We start from the raw sequence: 17,111 nt of genomic DNA on the forward strand, positions 1-17,111 counted from the left end.
GGTGTATTACAATAAATCACATCATGGGGGGATCTGGCTGATAAAATCCAGTGTTTTGTACTGTTGCACAGTAGTGGATATAACGCAGTGGTAATCGTATAAAAGCGCAGTAAAAATCTGTAATGGTGCACAGGATGTTTGCACAGATGTTACAGATGTTAGCAAATGTCAACGATAAATAACGCAGCGGTGCAGAAACAGCAGCTTCGTTGGTGTTGCGTGATGTTTTCATTCAGCAGTGTGGGAATGACACAGACTATTTACTGGAAACTGAACTGCTCTCAGGAAGAACCCTCCGCAGTCCCGCCCATCCTGTTTGATTGACAGCTGTAAGTGCAGAGCAGAAACAGTAAAGGCCGCTCATCAAAGATGGAGCCAGAGCAGAAAACATCACACCTTAAAGCCACCGACTGTTTTGATTGGCTGCTGCGAATCAGAGACGAGCGCAGGTGAGCCTCAGCTGAGCTGGAGTCAGTGTAGGACTTGAAGTTGGATATTTCTTGCAGTGGAGCTGGTTGGGGATCAGTGGGCAGCCTGCAGCCAGACACTGTGTTTTGTCCTTTTTTGTCCGGGAAGCTGGCAGCCTGAGCTGCTCAGAGGGGCGAAACAGGCACCGTGTAATCCTTATCTGACTGCAGGCGTGTGAGGCGCTGGGCGAGGTTTGATGCTGCAGGGATCCTCAGCTGCACCGCTACAGGAGCATTCAGCGAGCAGGTGAGCGCGCTGCTTCCTGTCAGTAGATTAGAGGCTTAAAAATCACAACATTTCACGACACTTTGAAGCAGACGAGCAGATGAACATCTCAGCCTGGAACAGATCAGTGGGCGACAACGATCTCAGCATCTCAACTTTAAGCTCGGTCTGTCACTTTCCCTCCAGTTTGTTCTGGATTTCAATCACAGGTTAAAAAAGTGACCTTTCCTTTAAACGTGGTCATGTTTGCATGTGATAAACCCGTTTTATTGCATCAATTTAAACACTTTACTCCTGCATTGATACGTGCATTAATCTGACACGTCACCATCTGTCGTGCTCTCTGTGTGGGTTACTCCAGTTTAAAGTCATTTGATTATATTGGACTTGTGTGGATGTGCTTCATCGTTTGGGTCACTCTGCTAATGCAGCTGTTTGAATGGACCTGATGACATTTTACTGCCCCAGTAGGACAGAAGACAGACCGTCCCGACACCTCGTGGACCGTCTGATCACTTTTACATGCAAGTCATAAAATTCTGGATAGAAGGTGTTTTGTTGCGTATTTGCAGCACTGCTGTCAGCGTGGAGCTTTATGCTGTGCAGCCCAGCAGGCAGCACTGGGACCACTGGTTTGAGTGGTGTGGTCACGGCCTGATGGCGTCATTGTTTAGGGCCCTTTCTGAAGCCATTCGAGTGAGACATCAGGACACAGGGACGAGCTGCTGATGTCCTGTGAGCAGTGAGAGCGCCGCAGTGTGAGGACGGCCGGCTGATCCCGTTTGAGTGTTTCTGTGTTTTGTGGGTGCAGCGCTGCTTCAGCCGGGTCATGGCGGGCGGACAGAGAGCCACACGGCGTCCTCGCCTCTGGTTCCTAACCTGTGTCTCTACCGTTTTACTCCTCGTCCTCTTCAGCCAAGGTAGGTCTGTCCAACACGTCTTCGCCCTCCTTCATGACCTCGTGAACTGACATTTGCACTCGAGCGCAAACGTTTAAAGTTTAAACTGAATGATTTTTTCTGTTTGATTTCCTGACAGCATTCAGAGACAGACGGCAGGACGAGAGACACAGGAGAGACATCCCGGACTCCACAGGTAATCTGTCTACCTGTGTGATGTCAGTTCAGGCCGGTGACTGTTTGTAGCCTCAGCAGCTCGTTGGTGGAGAAGCGTCTGAGCCTCAGAACTGTGTTTTATTCACCGCTCGAGCTGACGGGACGCGAATAAACGTCAGATCATCACATTTAACTGTGAAGTGCTGATGACGATTTGAGCGCTGTCAAATGATGCTGTGCGACACACTGAAACATCAACGCTTCACACCAATAATCAGGTCTTAAGTCAGTAAAAGAAGACAGGTATTTATGGAGTAACCACGGCAGGTGTAACGAGCAGATTTCATCAGAAATCCAGCAGCTCAGACACAGATGAGGTAAGACGTGATGACGCGTGCAGAGGACGGCGTGCAGAGGACGGCGTGCAGGGAGCTGAACGATGGCTCAATTATAATGAATAAATGTCCGAGTCACCCTCCTCTGCCCTCATGTTATCCTAACAGGCGCCACCCCACCGACTAATTCCTCCGGCTAATTCTTCATTTTCTGTCTCTTTCCAGCCTCAAACAGCCGCGTTTTGCTGATGCTGCTAATTCCTTAATAGAGATTAACACCAGAATAAGCTCCCATTGACTTAACTGTCTGCTTTATTTCCCAGAAATCCCAGCAGAGCACATCGATCCGGCTGCCATCGACCTCACTCCCCTGGTCAATACTTTAATAAATACAAGCCAATCGGGTACGTTGTCATAATGTCGCTCAGGTGGGATCGATTCAGGGCTGTAAATCTTTCATGTATGTGGAAATGAGAGCACGGCTGCTCCTGCTCTGCTCTGCAGAGGTCAAACTGCAGTGTGAGGAAATGTTAAAGGAGCAGTTCACTCAAAGCTCAAAGCACGTCGCTCAGGTGTTACCTGTCCGTGCAGGTGTCCACGCTTCAGCTTTGATGTGCTGAGGCAACCGAACGTGACGTTTGAGGAATGAACACAAACATCTCATCGCTCTTCAAAATGCACAGAACGAGCCGTCACCACGCTGTCTGTCTGTAAAATGCTGTTTCAGTTAAAACCCGTCGTTGCATCATGTTGTTTCTGCACAGTCACGCTGCGGTCGAGTGTTTCAAAATGTCATTTTTCTGAATTCTGCTGACCTTCGTCGCATCAGGCCTTTCAGGAGCCTCACAGCGTCAAACCAAACCCGTCTGCACTGCTGGACACCGGCAGGTTTTGGAGATTTGGGTGAACTGACCTTTAAAACCTTCACTCTAAGTGCGTCCTAAGAGGTTCTGGATGTGGTATATCTTCATGGGTTAGATCAGGTTCTGCAAAGCAAGATCAGCACAAATTCACTTTTCAGGAAACTAAAAAAAACCGAGCTTGAAGATGAGTTTTTAGCATCAGTCCTGTGATCTTCTTGCTCTTGCCTGACGAACTCGGTGCAGTTACTGTGAAAGTGTTTTGTTAAACCATCATAACCAGTCCATCCTCTGAGACAGCAGATGATGAGGATGAGATGACGCCTCCTGATGCTCCTCCTGTGCCTCCTCTCGTCCTGCAGGCTCCCGTCAGCTCTTCTCCCTCCTCAGCGTGACGTCCTACAGCTCTCTGGCTCTCCATAAACTCACCCTGTTGGTCTACAACAGTAAATATTAACCTTCCTCCTCTGAAGCTCCTCAGTCAGAGATCAAAGTGTGATCTGCGTGACAGGAGCCACTTCTGATGAAAATAGCTTTGTCTGTGGTGCCATCTAGTGGTGTGGATGTGTAACTGCATGTAATGAACCTCACACTGTGTCGTCAGGTCCTTCTGTCGTTCAAACTCTGGACTGATGTGTTCTGCTGTAACATCGTGTGTTTTGCAGTTTCCAGCATTAGAAGCATCGAAAGCAACAAGTTCAGGAGAAGATTCTGCTACTGCGTCACCAATGAGACCAACGATCTGACAGGTCAGCAGATCCAAACGTTTGATCCTGACCAGCTGTTCAGCCCTGCTTCAAAGCCCTCTCACTCCACTTTTCAGACTTCACGGCCATACTGCTAGATGTGATGGGAAACTCGACAAGTTACCTGCACGAGCTCTTTAAGTCTGCCTCCATCCTCTCAGGTGGGTGGAGGTCAGCTGGAGGCCCGTCAGCTGTCTGTGTGATGTGTTGCCTGTCGTTCTTCATCGTGTTTTGTGTTTCTCAGTGAGCCAGAGGAACAACTCGGACTGCATTTACATCTGTGTGATGGCAGGAAAGATGGGTGAGTAGAGCTCACTGGATCTTCCACTGGCTTCTGTTGATGTGCAGCGTCACACTGACGCCGTGGGCAGTAATATTACTGGACTGGTGACTGGTGGAGTCTTTTGTATAAATTAGAGGATATTAATGTTAAAGCCTGAGCTTCATGAGTTCAGTTTAAATTGAACTGACAGCTGAAGTGTTGTGTTATCCAGTTACATGAAAACGTCATGGTCGAGGTTTGATGCTCCTCAGGGAGTCATCGTTGGTGTGTGATGTGTGTTTTGTTCAGGCAGAGAGCTGTCAGAGCTGTGGGAGGTCGACTCCATCACTCCACTCTTCAACCAGACCATCATCGAAGGGCCGCACAGAGGTTAGATCACAGCGCTGACCGACAGGCTGCTGCACTGATTTGCTGATTATGTGCATCTAGACCACCAGATGGCAGCATCACCTCAGGATAGAGCCTGAACCTCACCCTCATGAGATCAGATTTAAATCCAGGATGCTGCTGAGCCAGAAAGGTCACACTATAGACAACTTAAAAATAAATAAATAACACCGCACAGGAAAACAACTGTGTACCTGATACATTTAGCTTAGTAACGTCCGACTTCTTGGAGATAAATCGCTGCTAACTTAACGTTTTAGAGGGCAGGATGAGAAAGAAGCCACTGGACAGCTGTTGAAGGGTGAGGCCTGTTTTCCACAGCGGTGTAGGAAGTAGCTTAAACATCAAGCAAAGACTCGACCTTTACGGACTTCGAAGGTTGTCACGCACAAAAAGACTTCAGAGATTTGATTATCTCAGTGTTGCAGAAAGAGCGGGAAGCTGAGCAGGAGGATGAATGTGGGAGGCCAGCATCGCATTTAAAGACTGAAAAGGTCAGAAAAAATTCACTTTTTGGAAGTTTTTTCTGGCTGCTCAAAGTCCTGGAAAAGTTGAGTTTGTGGGTGAATCAGGACGAGGTTTGTGAAGTCTAAAGGCAGACAGGAAGTGTAAACAGAGGGAAGATTTAGCCTTCAGAAATCCTACCTGTGATACGTAAAGCCTTTCTTTTAGACCATGTTTTAACTTTTTAACTTCTGACAGTAAGGAAGTGTAAGGTTAGGACAGAGTTAAGTTATAGCAGGAAGTAAGAGAAAGTTTATCTGTCACTAGCCGTTAGCTAACCGCTTGCTATAGCTAAGGTTTAAGGTGAAAAGTCTGACTGAACTCTTGATTAGCTAAATTTCTTTCATGCGGATGTAAACTGGAAACTTTTTAAACTGCAAATCACAAAAACAATAAAGTATACCTCAAATCAGTGTCAAAGTTTTACACCACATTCAACTAAATGAATAACGTTCGTTAGGTTAAGCTAACTAGCACAACCTGCTGTTTCTCTCTTATTTCATCGTGGGTGCAGATGTAAATAAAACACAGACATACCTTCAGTACATTTACAAAGAACTGGCAGTTAACTTTGATATACTGCATAGTTTTGCTTCCTGAAACTGTTAAATTAAAGTTACATTTAACGTTAGCTTGTGATGCTACAGTGACTTCCTGTTAAGCTAATGCTAACCTTCATAGTTTTGATTTGATGTTGATGTTTTCTAGCAACCGGTTTCACATTAATAATGTGTCATTTTACATTTTAATGTTGAAGTCAGATTTAAATACTTTAAAACAAATTAGATTTACTCGCCGGTTCTAGAACTGAATAATTTAGTGATGACTTCACGGACAAACTCAGTGATGAGTTTCCAAATAAGTTTTGAGTTTTGGAGAATGTAATTCCAGCTTATACTCCTCCTCCTTTCTTTCCTTTTACTGAACTTTTCTTCTTCTTTTCAAGTCGGTAACGTCTCCTCCATCAGAGTGCCCGTCGGTGAGTAACTCATTGGAGCATCTGCTGTCCCCTTCAGGACACTCGAGAGCCATCTAATTCTTTTTCCAATGATCTATTTTAAACCTCAGAATGGCACCAACTTCCCACGAATCTGAGTCACGTCTCTCCATCTGGGATGAGCTCAGCGTTAACCAGCAGAGTCCATTCTACTGCACACGGTGAGTCTCTGCAGGAGGACGCTGTCCATGTTTGGTTCGTTTTATTTAGGCTTCAGCTACTGCAGACAAGGAACCCGAGTCTAAAATTAAACAGAAATATGCTGCTGGTTTATTTGGACTACAGGCTAACACATAATTTCCAGTTACAGACAATAACAGTCACCTCAGTCTCTAAGATTTTACTGTCATTGGAAAAATGCCAGGAAACATGATCTATTGGCTGCTGTGAACGTTTTATAAAGACAGATTGAGGAAGACTGACGTCCATTAAGACTAAATTTACACACTGGTCCACTGAGATATTTCACAGATGCTTCATTTCACTTATCTGCAAATTAATATTAGTTTCCTAATAGAACAAGCAGTTTCCTGGAGAATACTCATCACAGTTTCAGATGTGATGTCTTCAAATGTTTTGTTCTGTCCAACCAACAGTCCAAAAACCAAAGATCGGTCAGTCAGTGTTGTCGAACTGTCCTCCACTTCATTGTGGACAGTAAGCAAATGTTGTGATCTGTTGTCCTCGTCTGTGTTTGATAAGTTTCACCGACAGCTGTGGATGAAACAGCAGTAAAGATCAGCACAGCCCAGCCGCTGGCAACGACTCGACAACCTACGACCGTCGTGCTGCGGAGTCAAACTACAGCGGACAGACCGGAGACGACACAAGCAGTGACGACAGCACGACCAACAATTTTACAGCCAATCATGTCAACACAACCAACCACCGGCCTGCAGGTCACCGCTGCGTCTGTTACAACAGCTGCAGCTCCAACCACCGTAACAGCTCCATCAACCGCAGGCACAACCCAGCTGACCACGGCGTCAACCAAGCCCACAACCTTCTCACCAGTTATTAGTCTGAGCCGCCTAACCACAGCTGTGCACCAGCCAAGTACAACAACCCAGCACACGACTTCCACACTTCAACCGGCAAGACTTTCAGCTGTCCGTCCCACAGCTGGACCCACGGTGGCTAGAGGGACTACAGGGCCTGTTAGCAGGAGAACTACAACACCCAGCAAGCCTGTGGACAAACCAGGTAAAGATTTCTCGGTACAGTATGAGTGTCTGCTCTTAGTGATGAGGTGGATGGGTTCAACCAGTCTGCTCCTCCTGACAATGTGGGTGAGATTATCTGCCCAAAGGGTCCGGTGGTGTGAGGGGTTTACAGACAGCGAACTGAGGGGAAGCATCACCAACCAGGTGTTACACACAACACTGTCCAGACCGCAGCTGTTATGAACTGCTCTGCAGTCCTGAGCCAATATAGTGTTTCTCAGTTAGCATCGCGGGTGAAGCAGCGTGTCACTGATGGAGCTGCAGTGTCTCACACACTGTGGGTGAAGCTTCCCGTCAGCAGTCCTGCCGCTTCCCCAAAAGACCCTCCATAGAAGAAGACTTATGACACCACAGAGTCAAAACAGGTCCTCAGGTGCGCCCCCTGCAGACCAAAAGACCTGAGCGTCCTCAGCGGTCTGGACTTTCTTCATGCATTTGTGTTGTCAGTCCAGTCCAGGTTATCATTCAGGTGAACATCCAGCTCAGTGTCTGTCCTCAGGATGCTGAACGTGGTGGAGGACGAGAGTGTTTGAATTGAATCGATTGGTCCATAAATCGGCCCCACTGTCACCAGTCGAGCTGATCGATTGATTGATATCAGTGTTGGATCGGTGCATCTGTGTGTGGTCCAGCGTCTCGACTGAACTGTCTGGTGTGTGCGTGCTTTCCTTTGAAGTATTAAAAATCGGTTAACTCTGTCGTTACGTCGGTGTTGTTGAGTTGAAAATCGGGCAGTGTGCAGAAAAGATTTTGGGGTGCTGTAAAACATCCTGGCTGTCAGAGAGGTCAGGTTTTACTCTCAGGACTTCACAGGTTTGACTTTACAACCTGCTCATGAAAACGATGTGTTCTGTTCCCAGTAAATACAAACCCAAACCACGACTAATGACCGTGGACTCCGTGGATTTGCAGAGACATCAAGGCAGGTTGAAGTATTCATGACACATGATCGGAGCTGTTTTCGTGAACAGGCTGTCGGCTGCGGTCGTAAACGTGCTCGGCTCTGTGGAGCAGGAACACTTTGACCTGCTCTCAGAAAACAGCCGTAATCACATCACATCCAGTCATCGTCATTTCTGGACACGCCGACGGCTGCTGATTCAATTGTAGCCCAGAGTGTGTGTGTGTGTGTGTGTGTGTGTGGGAAGGGGAGACAGAGCCATGCTGGAGGCTGAGATAGTAACCATGGTAACGCAGGCGCAGCTCCCTTCATGCGAAAGCTTTGATGGTTTTAAGCTGCAAAGGTTAAAAGCAAATTAAGGCCAAATATTCAGCGTTTGTTCGTCTGCTGCATGATCAATGAGGTGGGGTGAGGGGTGGGGGTGGGGGGTGACTCCTGTTGGAAAAGAAAGGAAGTGAGGCCCAAAAAAACAACAGCAAAGAGAGAGCAAAGAGCATTCATATAAAGAAAGCTAGTGTGCTAAAGCTAATGCTTAAAGGCTATGTGAAATGAGTAAGTTGTGGTTTCCGACTCCAAATGAGTTCATAGGTGAGATTTTATTGATAATACACAAATAATTTACCAAAAAACAAAACATAAATCACATGTGCAAAGAATGACTGTGGTGGATGAGGAATGCTGAAATTCATCCTTCACATATGAAAACATTAATTTCACGTATCACGAGTGAACTTACTGAGATCATGCAAACGTTAAGCGAATTTATGTTGCTTCCTTTCAAAGTAAGCAAAAATACATGTGAAATATTTCAAACCCCTGATACCAAAACATTAGATGAGTCTACAAAACACACTTAATCCAAGGGACATTATTTAAAGGTTATGTTCTATTTACTTTTACTTATTAATCAATAGGCTGTATTCATATTCATTTGGTCGCTTGGTGGGCTCCTGAGCTATGCTAACATGGTAGGTGTTAGTCTTTTTTTCCTTATGTGTCACTTTGCATGGGCACCAAACTAGTTTATAAGAAGGAAATTTAAAAAAAAAATTTGATCATAAAAACTCAGCAAACTGTGTGTCATAGTCTGTCATATTGCACCATAGGGAGTCCTGTTTGTTAATCATAGACTTCAACCAAATTGAGTTATCTGCAGCACAGTCTTTATTTAATGGCCTTTTCCTCATTCAAATGATGTTTGTGAAAGAGAAAGTGAATATTTACATTGAACAGTCACCACTAATCAGTGAAGATACACATTAAAAATGCCATGTGTTATGTTATTTCCCAGCACAACCACTAGATGGCAGTGACACCCCACAGCAGAAGCAGCAGCCCCATCGCTGAGTTCTGCCTGGCAACAGACAGAAGGCCGGAGCATCCTGTGCAATTTGTCAGCGAGTCATTAGTGTGCAGTAAAACGAGGTTTGTGGCCCGCTGCACTGCTCTGCCGACTGCGTCGCCCCGCGGACGCCACGATTGGCCGATCTGCGACAGCTCGCGTCAAGGTTTCGCTGCTTTAGCGCTCAAACGGAAGAAGCTGCAGATTTTCACTGTGACTTAGAGGAAACCATCTCAAGCAAAACTCACAATAATGACAATAGAAACAAAACACACTGTATTGGTAAATACATGAAGTAAATATGTAAATATGAGCAGATATAATATGGCTCTGAGGTTTCAGGTGTGAGCCGTATAGCACAGTCATGTTTTTCATAAAGACTGTGACACTCAGCCGCCTGCTGCTGGTAAACTGTTTCCCTCTGAAACACACACATATACATTTATATTTATATATATATGTACAAATATCTCAACGACTACCTGACAAACAGCCATGACATCCTCAGCATTCCTGATCCCCAGAGGATGTGTCCTGACTTCTCGTCTAGCGCCACCATCAGGTGGAAGACAGCAGCCTCAGCTGGACTTAACATGCTAATGACCTAACGATGCTGATGACTTGCCAAACGTCAGAAAGTCGACATTGTCCAGAGGATGTTAGCATGCTCATGTTAGCATTTAGCATCCATGACGGCGGGGGTGCATCAGCATCATGAAGGCTCCATCAATGCTGAACCACGTATTCAGGTTTTTAGACGACATCTTCTTCAGGAAGGCTTTAAGACAACGCTGAACCACGTTCTGCTCTTATTCCACCAGCATGGCTTTGTACTGGAGGAGTCTGGGTCTGAACCGGCTCCCGACCGTCACCCGTGGAAAATATTTGGTGCATTATGAAACGTAAAATACGACAAAGGAGAGCCTTGATGCAGAGGAGCAGCTGAAGCCGAACGGGGAAACGTTCCTCTTCTGAGGCGACGCAGCAGAGAGCGAAACGTGAGCGAGCTCTGAGAAACACTGCATCAAATTCTAATGTGATGTAGTGAACGCAGTCTCAGCAGCTTCTGATGCACCTGAAAGCACCTGTGCCTGCCGTTTCCTGTCATCCTGCACACCTGCGGCGTCTTGATGCACGCCACCTTGCGCTGACGTGCACACCTGTTCCTCCCACATCGCAGCGTCCATGCACGTCCTCTGATCAGCACATCCCGCCTACCGTCACTATTTCTGTCCGTACCTCATGTTTGGCCTGTGCTCAGGCTGTCGGCTGATGTCTGCATGAGACGCCGATGGTGTGAGCCGCTTTCAGGCTTCAGCAGCAACAACGCAAATACCCAAAAACAGCCGAGGATGAAACAACGAATTCAGTCTGCTCACCGCACGTGTGAAGAGTTAACACGATTTTCTGTCGTTTGCATGAATTTTCAAACTGACATTTGAGTTCATATGAAGAAATGTAAAAACTCACACATGCTGTTTTTGTGCAGGTGTGATCACGCTGAACTGACACTAACGAACTGTCGAAGGGAACAGAAACAAATCAGGATGAACTTCTTAAATTTCCAAATCAAGCATCAGAAATAGTTTTATTAAAGTCGGACTAAGAAATATTCCCGCTCTGCGTGTCGCCGTGATAAGAATCGCAAAATGAGCAAATAACTGCAGAATATGGAGAAGCGTCTCTTTAAAATTCATTCTGAATATGTATTTCTATGGTAATTAGCAGCCTGTGTACCTGCAGCGCATTCATTATGACTGAACGCTTCAGCACCAGTGATTCCTGTAATGGGAATTTAAGTAGTGAACCGACATCGTGCAGAATGAAACACAATGAGAGCGTTTGACGTGAGGATGATTCATCCTGCTCACCTGAGCGCTGAGGTCAGTCCTCACGTCTTCGTTTCATCACCTCACACGCAAACCTGGCTGTGATCATCCTCTATCTTTGTAATTAACTCTTTCATTAATTTGGTTCAGTCTGGCGATGAAGCAGGTTGTGAACTGGGACCAGTTGGGAGGATTTGACTGACGTGACCTCTCTGTGTCTCTTGAGAGGCTGTCCCTGGAGACGTCCGGAGCTGAGCGACGTCTCGACGACCGTCAGCGCTCACAAGCTGCAGCCCTGCGTCCTCGAGCTCTGCAAGTTCTTCTCTCAGTGCCTCTGCAGGCCCTTCAGCCACAAGACACGCATGAAAAGGTTTTCACACCAGCAAATTGCATTTTCACCGTTCAGATGACAGAGCGGCTTTAATTAACTGATGCTGCAAAGCTTAAAAGTGAGGCTGAGGGAGACGGAAGGAAGTGGAACAAAGAGAAGTGAAGACTTTAACGAAGGCTGATCAAGTTTCTTTTCTCAGCTCGGAGTCAGAAAACATCAAAGCACCGATCGTGCACCGTGTTGGTGGACATGGACAGACGGTCCAGTCAGTTTAAGAGTCAGTAAAGAGCTCAGTGGACAGGCGTCAACCCTCAGCACTGAACCAGTCTGCTTCCTGATCGAGGAGCATGAACAGAGAAACTGTCTGTCACACAGCAACGTTAAAGGTCCAGTGTGCAGGATTTAGCGCCACCTATTGGCTGAATTGCTGTGTTGTCGTTAGCTTTACATCTACAGAGGCTCCTCCTCCACAGAGTTCAGTTGGCTGCTGCTAATTTTTTTTTAATTTGCAGACAAGACTCACAACATACAGCAAACACACATCAAGTTCACCTGTGAAGTGCACACCTGCTGCCATGTGCTAACGTGCTGGTCATTTGAATTCTGTTGTTTCAGTGAAGAGGCTTCGATCCACGTTTGACTTCTTCTTCTTCTTCTTCTTCTTCTCTTGCTGCAGATACTGTGACGACAGCCACGTGTGGTATGAGAAACACACGTCTGAGGTGTGTCGGCGGGTCCGGAGAGTCTCCTTCTCCAGAAGTAAGTGAGCGCAGAGGCAGGTGTGATCGATCGGTAGCGGCCGCGGCGACGAAGGCGGCGGCTGTCAGAGCAGATCCTCATGACCTGTCAGCCGCTGCCGCACTGGAGTCGCTCTGAAACTTTATTGAGACTTCAGACGTGAACGAGCTGCGTCAGAGCCTCCAGCTTCTGCTGCTTGCAGGTTTTCTGGAGAGGCTCGAGACTAGAAGTGATGTTTTTCATCTAAGTCTCACTAAGAGAGCAAATGAAGGGGACGGAAAGCTGAACGTCCTCAGGTGATACAGGCGTCCCTCAGTGTTCAACACACAGCCTCATTTGTTGCTTAGTGCTGTAAAAGTCTCAAAAGTGACTGATGATGTCCATTTTAAAGCAGGAGTCATGTTGGTGCTTTTGAAACCGTCAACTACAAAGAATCAGAAATAATTGGGGAGCGCACGTCGTCCTCACCTGTGCCGACGAGGACGTGTCTCTGCTGCCGGCCGTCGGCTGCAGAGCTCATTAGAGCAGCAGCTCTGCAGGAGTCCTCTGAGCTGATGGGCTCGAGAGGTCGCAGGGAGCGCCGCCGCTCTCACAGCTTCATCCAGCGCTGATCCCAGGCCAGGCTGAGCATGCCGTCATATCAGCCCCCCCCCGGCTCTAATTAGCCAGAGGTCAGAGGTCACGTAACGTAACAGCTGCACAGTTCATTCACTGAAACGTCTTCTGCTGCACAGAAATTTACAGAAACCTCCAGCAGACGAGGATTCTTCTGTGTAAACTTTAATTAGACTTCCAAATAACAATCGTGCAGTTTCTAAAAAGTCAAAAAACAGTGAAAAGGCTTCAGCTCCATGTCCTCAGACGTCTTGTTTTGTCCAGAGCGTAGACATATTTCATTTACACCGAGGTGACGCAGACCAAAGCAACAAACCTGCACATTTGAAAACCTGGAAGCAGAGAATGATTGACACTTCCGGCTGACACATTGATCGATTTAATGATTGATCAGTGATCAAAATTGTTGGAACAATCTTTCACAGCGTGTTTGCAGTCAGTTACCTGCAGCTTTACACACCTGTACCCGCTCACATACGTTTCATATACCACCTCTGAGCACCTTGAGGAAGCACGTGGCTCTGCAGGTGTCTCTCTGTGGAAGCCCTTCAGACGCGCCTGACTGTAGCTGCTGGGTTCATTTCATCTTCTCATCTGTAACGACTGAGAGGCAGACGGGTTCAGAGAGCTGCAGCAGCGGGTTTTTCAAACTTCAGTCTGAGTAATTCAAGTGCCTTTGTCAGTTTTCTGTCAGGGTCTGCCTGCGGGTCAGGCGGCTGCTTTAACCCCCCCCTCCCTCCGCAGGCCTGAAACAGAGATGCCTGACGAAGATGTGCAACAAACTGTGACCAGAGAGGAACAAAGAGCTGCTCATGGTCACGGGAGGCGACCGATCCGCGAACATCTGCTCGATGTGTGGGAACAGAAGCTGCTGACCTCCAGGCTGGAGGCAGAGGATGATTGGACGGTACTGCAGCTCTGTCATCACGCACATTTTCACGTTTGTCCCTGTAAAGTAGAATCACCCGCACGGCTGAGGCTGTAGAAACTGTTCGCTTGCTGTCTGAACATGCTGGACTATTTATGAAAATCATATTTAATACCGGACTCTAGAAAACACACTGTAGAAATCATCTTTGTCGATGGCGTCCATTCAATAAACAAACTTGTCCCATGTCTGACAGTCCTGCTCAATCAGACAGCGCCGCTGCTGTTGGTCTTCAAAGCACGTCGAGACGTGAGCGAGACGACCAGAGGAGGTTTCCACTCGCCGACTGTTTGAAGAGTCGAGCTCGAGCTGCAGCTCTCGAAATGTCCCTTCATAAGCTTTAAGACCCGTTCCTACACATGTTCAAAACATGACAGAAAATATGCGTCTGAGGTTTCTCTGCACGGTTTCACAGTCTGAGATGCTTTTCATTTATTTCTGTGATTTCTGATGCTTTTCTATTTGCTTCTCCTTACAGACTGTTTTTCATGTTAGAGTGAGGATCAGTTCTCGGCTGTTCAGAGGAGCAGAGCAGTTTCCCTCATATAGGCTTCGTCATTATTAAGCAGCTGAGAGTAACTCAACCAGCAAACAGGTCTCCTGTTAAGCTGCGCTGTGTTTACTAAGACTAAATGTAAAGTCAGCCTCAGACGGTGGCACCATTGTCTGTTTGTTTTATTCCGTTTTTTAATTAGTTTTTAATATCAGCCATCAAGTTTCCACCTGTGATGTTTGCAGAGACGTGTGCTCAGAGCTCTGCAGCGTGACGAAAACCAGTACGTTTGACTGAGACCAGTACGCTGGACTAAAACCAGTACCTTTGACTAAAACCAGTACGCTGGACTAAAACCAGTACGCTGGACTAAAACCAGTACCTTTGACTAAAACCAGTACGCTGGACTAAAACCAGTACGCTGGACTAAAACCAGTACCTTTGACTAAAACCAGTACGCTGGACTAAAACCAGTACGCTGGACTAAAACCAGTACCTTTGACTAAAACCAGTACGCTGGACTAAAACCAGTACGCTGGACTAAAACCAGTACCTTTGACTAAAACCAGTACGCTGGACTAAAACCAGTACGCTGGACTAAAACCAGTACCTTTGACTAAAACCAGTACGCTGGACTAAAACCAGTACGCTGGACTAAAACCAGTACCTTTGACTAAAACCAGTACGCTGGACTAAAACCAGTACGCTGGACTAAAACCAGTACCTTTGACTAAAACCAGTACGCTGGACTAAAACCAGTACGCTGGACTAAAACCAGTACCTTTGACTAAAACCAGTACGCTGGACTAAAACCAGTGCCATCATCACTGCATTAGCAGAGGAGTGGCACTTCTTTTCTGTGAGCGTCTCTGTAATTTCATCCACTTCCTGTTTGTAACACGACATTTAAACGTCTGCACCCCCCCCCCCACTGAAGCACCTGTCCCGTACAAAGCCCCACTATCAGCCCCCCCGTCATTAAGCCCCCCGCTCCTCTTCTTCACTGACCCCTCCTCCATTGATCTGAACTCCTGGGAGGATCAGATAAGACCAGGTTGACCCTGGGGTCACAGATCCAGCCCCCTGTGGGACAAAGACCACTCTGTGGGTCCCCCTGTCAGGACCTCACCTCCGTCAAAGCCTCAAATACCTGCACAGGAACCAAACCATGATAAGCTCCTGCTCAGGTGTCACCCAAGAGCCAATAGGACCTGAAGTGAAGGGGAAGGTGCCCCCTCCTCCTCAGGCAGGACTGATAAACACCGTGAGTGGAGCTGAGAGTTTATTCTGCGGAAAACAAGCCGACAAAAGCACCAAAAGGCCTCTCTGCTGGCTGCTGACGTCCCATTCCCTATAATGACGCAGAGTTTAACACGAACCTTTAGTCAGTGAAGAAACCACAACGTCTGCAGCCGCCACGCCACGAGTAAGGTAAGATCCTCGTCACTGCTCATCACCTGTTTGATGCTTCGCTTGTGTCTCTGCTGCACTCAGTGATCGGAGGCTTGTCAGGTGGTTGCTTTCTTTCAGGTCTTGGTTGGTTGTTTTATTACTCTGTAATGTTTTCATCCAACAAGCTCTGACGGACCCACAGACGCCGCTCAGGTACCAGCTGCTGAATCAGCATTTACAGCTAAAGATTTCTCTCACCAAAAGCAGATGGTGCTGCTTTGTGTCTGCTGAGGTGGACTCAGCTGGCGGTTTGCTGGGCGGCTGACTCTGACAGGTCGTGGTGCAGTTCGTGTGATGCAGTGATCTCCTCTCTGCAGCTCTGCGCTCTGCTGACGCTCAGCTTCAGGGTCAAACACCGTTAGAAAGGGATGCTGCAGAGAAGTGGCCATGAGTGAGCAAAAATGTCACTCACAACCTGCCAGAAAGCAAGAAATAAGAGCATCTATGTTGAACACAAGCCCCTTAGCCCCCCCATGCACCACCCCTTCAGCCCACCCCACACCCTCAGTCCCACCCAACCTGTACAACCACAGACTGAAGCAGCTGTGAGGCCGGCGAGCCCGAGGCGTCTTCCACAGATCAGACTGTTTTTGAGGAAAACTGCAGTTACCACAGAATAAACTTCAAAGTTAAACTCAAGAAAAACATTTGGTGGCTCGTTCGGTTCGCCCCCCCATGAAAGGCCGGGCACGCTCATGTTGACACAGTGTGCAGATGTTAAAGAAGAAGAACCATATCCTGCTTTTCCCGCATGCTTTGAGCCTGTTTCCTCCTCGCAGCGTGGCCGCTCTTTGCTTCATATATTGTATAAATTACAGAGACCTGGTTGTTATGTGAATCCATGAATGTACAGCGACATGAAGGACTGAATGAAGCTTGAATATGACCTCATCAGGGAGAGCGCTGACCTCAGAAGTGCCGCTAACGTCCCTGCTCTGCTCGGCGTTAATGACACCCTTCAAGCTTCAGGTGGCCGAGCTGTTTGAAGCCATTACAGATGCGATCATGGTGCTGCTGTGTTTACCACGTGCTAACAGGCTTCATGAGATTTCTCGCTTACGTTTCGGGTTTTTTTTTTCAAAGCATTTTCTGATGGAGAAGCTGAAAACAAATGAAATCTTCTCTTTAATCAGTGCAGCGTTTGTGTCGCAGTTTATCTTTGTGCTGACGTATTCAGTGTTTTCAGGGTGTCACACAGAGGCTGGTGTGTGTGCGTCTCAGCTGCTCTCTGCAGACAAACAGGAGCAGACAGCGTTTGGTCAGGGACTATTTTCAGCGGCGGAGGAATCCCCGTTTGGGGCTGTAGTGAGTGTTTGAGGCAGCAGGACGGTGTGTGTGTGTGTGTGTGTGTGTGTGTGTGTGTGTGTGTGTGTGTACCTGTCGTACCTGTCAGTTGGTC

The 17,111-nt window shown here is 47.2% G+C and overlaps 1 protein-coding gene across 1 annotated transcript; it reads left to right on the forward strand.

Annotated features, from left to right (window-relative positions):
• Nucleotides 1-311: 311 nt before the first annotated feature.
• Nucleotides 312-13,955, forward strand: LOC139338998 (HERV-H LTR-associating protein 1). Its single transcript, XM_070974406.1, has 15 exons — nucleotides 312-714; nucleotides 1,505-1,613; nucleotides 1,732-1,788; nucleotides 2,407-2,487; nucleotides 3,306-3,389; nucleotides 3,609-3,692; nucleotides 3,767-3,850; nucleotides 3,934-3,990; nucleotides 4,261-4,341; nucleotides 5,810-5,842; nucleotides 5,932-6,021; nucleotides 6,563-7,063; nucleotides 11,384-11,525; nucleotides 12,163-12,245; nucleotides 13,584-13,955. The coding sequence occupies exons 2-15, from the start codon at nucleotides 1,523-1,525 to the stop codon at nucleotides 13,625-13,627; spliced, it is 1,512 nt and encodes a 503-aa protein (XP_070830507.1). The 5' UTR covers nucleotides 312-714; nucleotides 1,505-1,522; the 3' UTR covers nucleotides 13,628-13,955.
• The last annotated feature ends 3,156 nt before the right edge of the window (nucleotides 13,956-17,111 follow it).

This window comes from Chaetodon trifascialis, chromosome 11 (genome assembly GCF_039877785.1).
Source record: "Chaetodon trifascialis isolate fChaTrf1 chromosome 11, fChaTrf1.hap1, whole genome shotgun sequence".
Lineage (NCBI taxonomy): Eukaryota > Metazoa > Chordata > Actinopteri > Chaetodontiformes > Chaetodontidae > Chaetodon > Chaetodon trifascialis.

Excerpts from the sequence above, each read along its gene's own strand:
- LOC139338998 (XM_070974406.1), top strand. The coding sequence starts at position 1,523 with ATGGCGGGCGGACAGAGAGCCACACGGCGTCCTCGCCTCTGGTTCCTA. Across the intron at positions 6,022-6,562 it reads AGTCCATTCTACTGCACACG|TTTCACCGACAGCTGTGGAT; the intron begins GTGAGTCTCTGC and ends GTGTTTGATAAG. Across the intron at positions 11,526-12,162 it reads CACAAGACACGCATGAAAAG|ATACTGTGACGACAGCCACG; the intron begins GTTTTCACACCA and ends CTCTTGCTGCAG.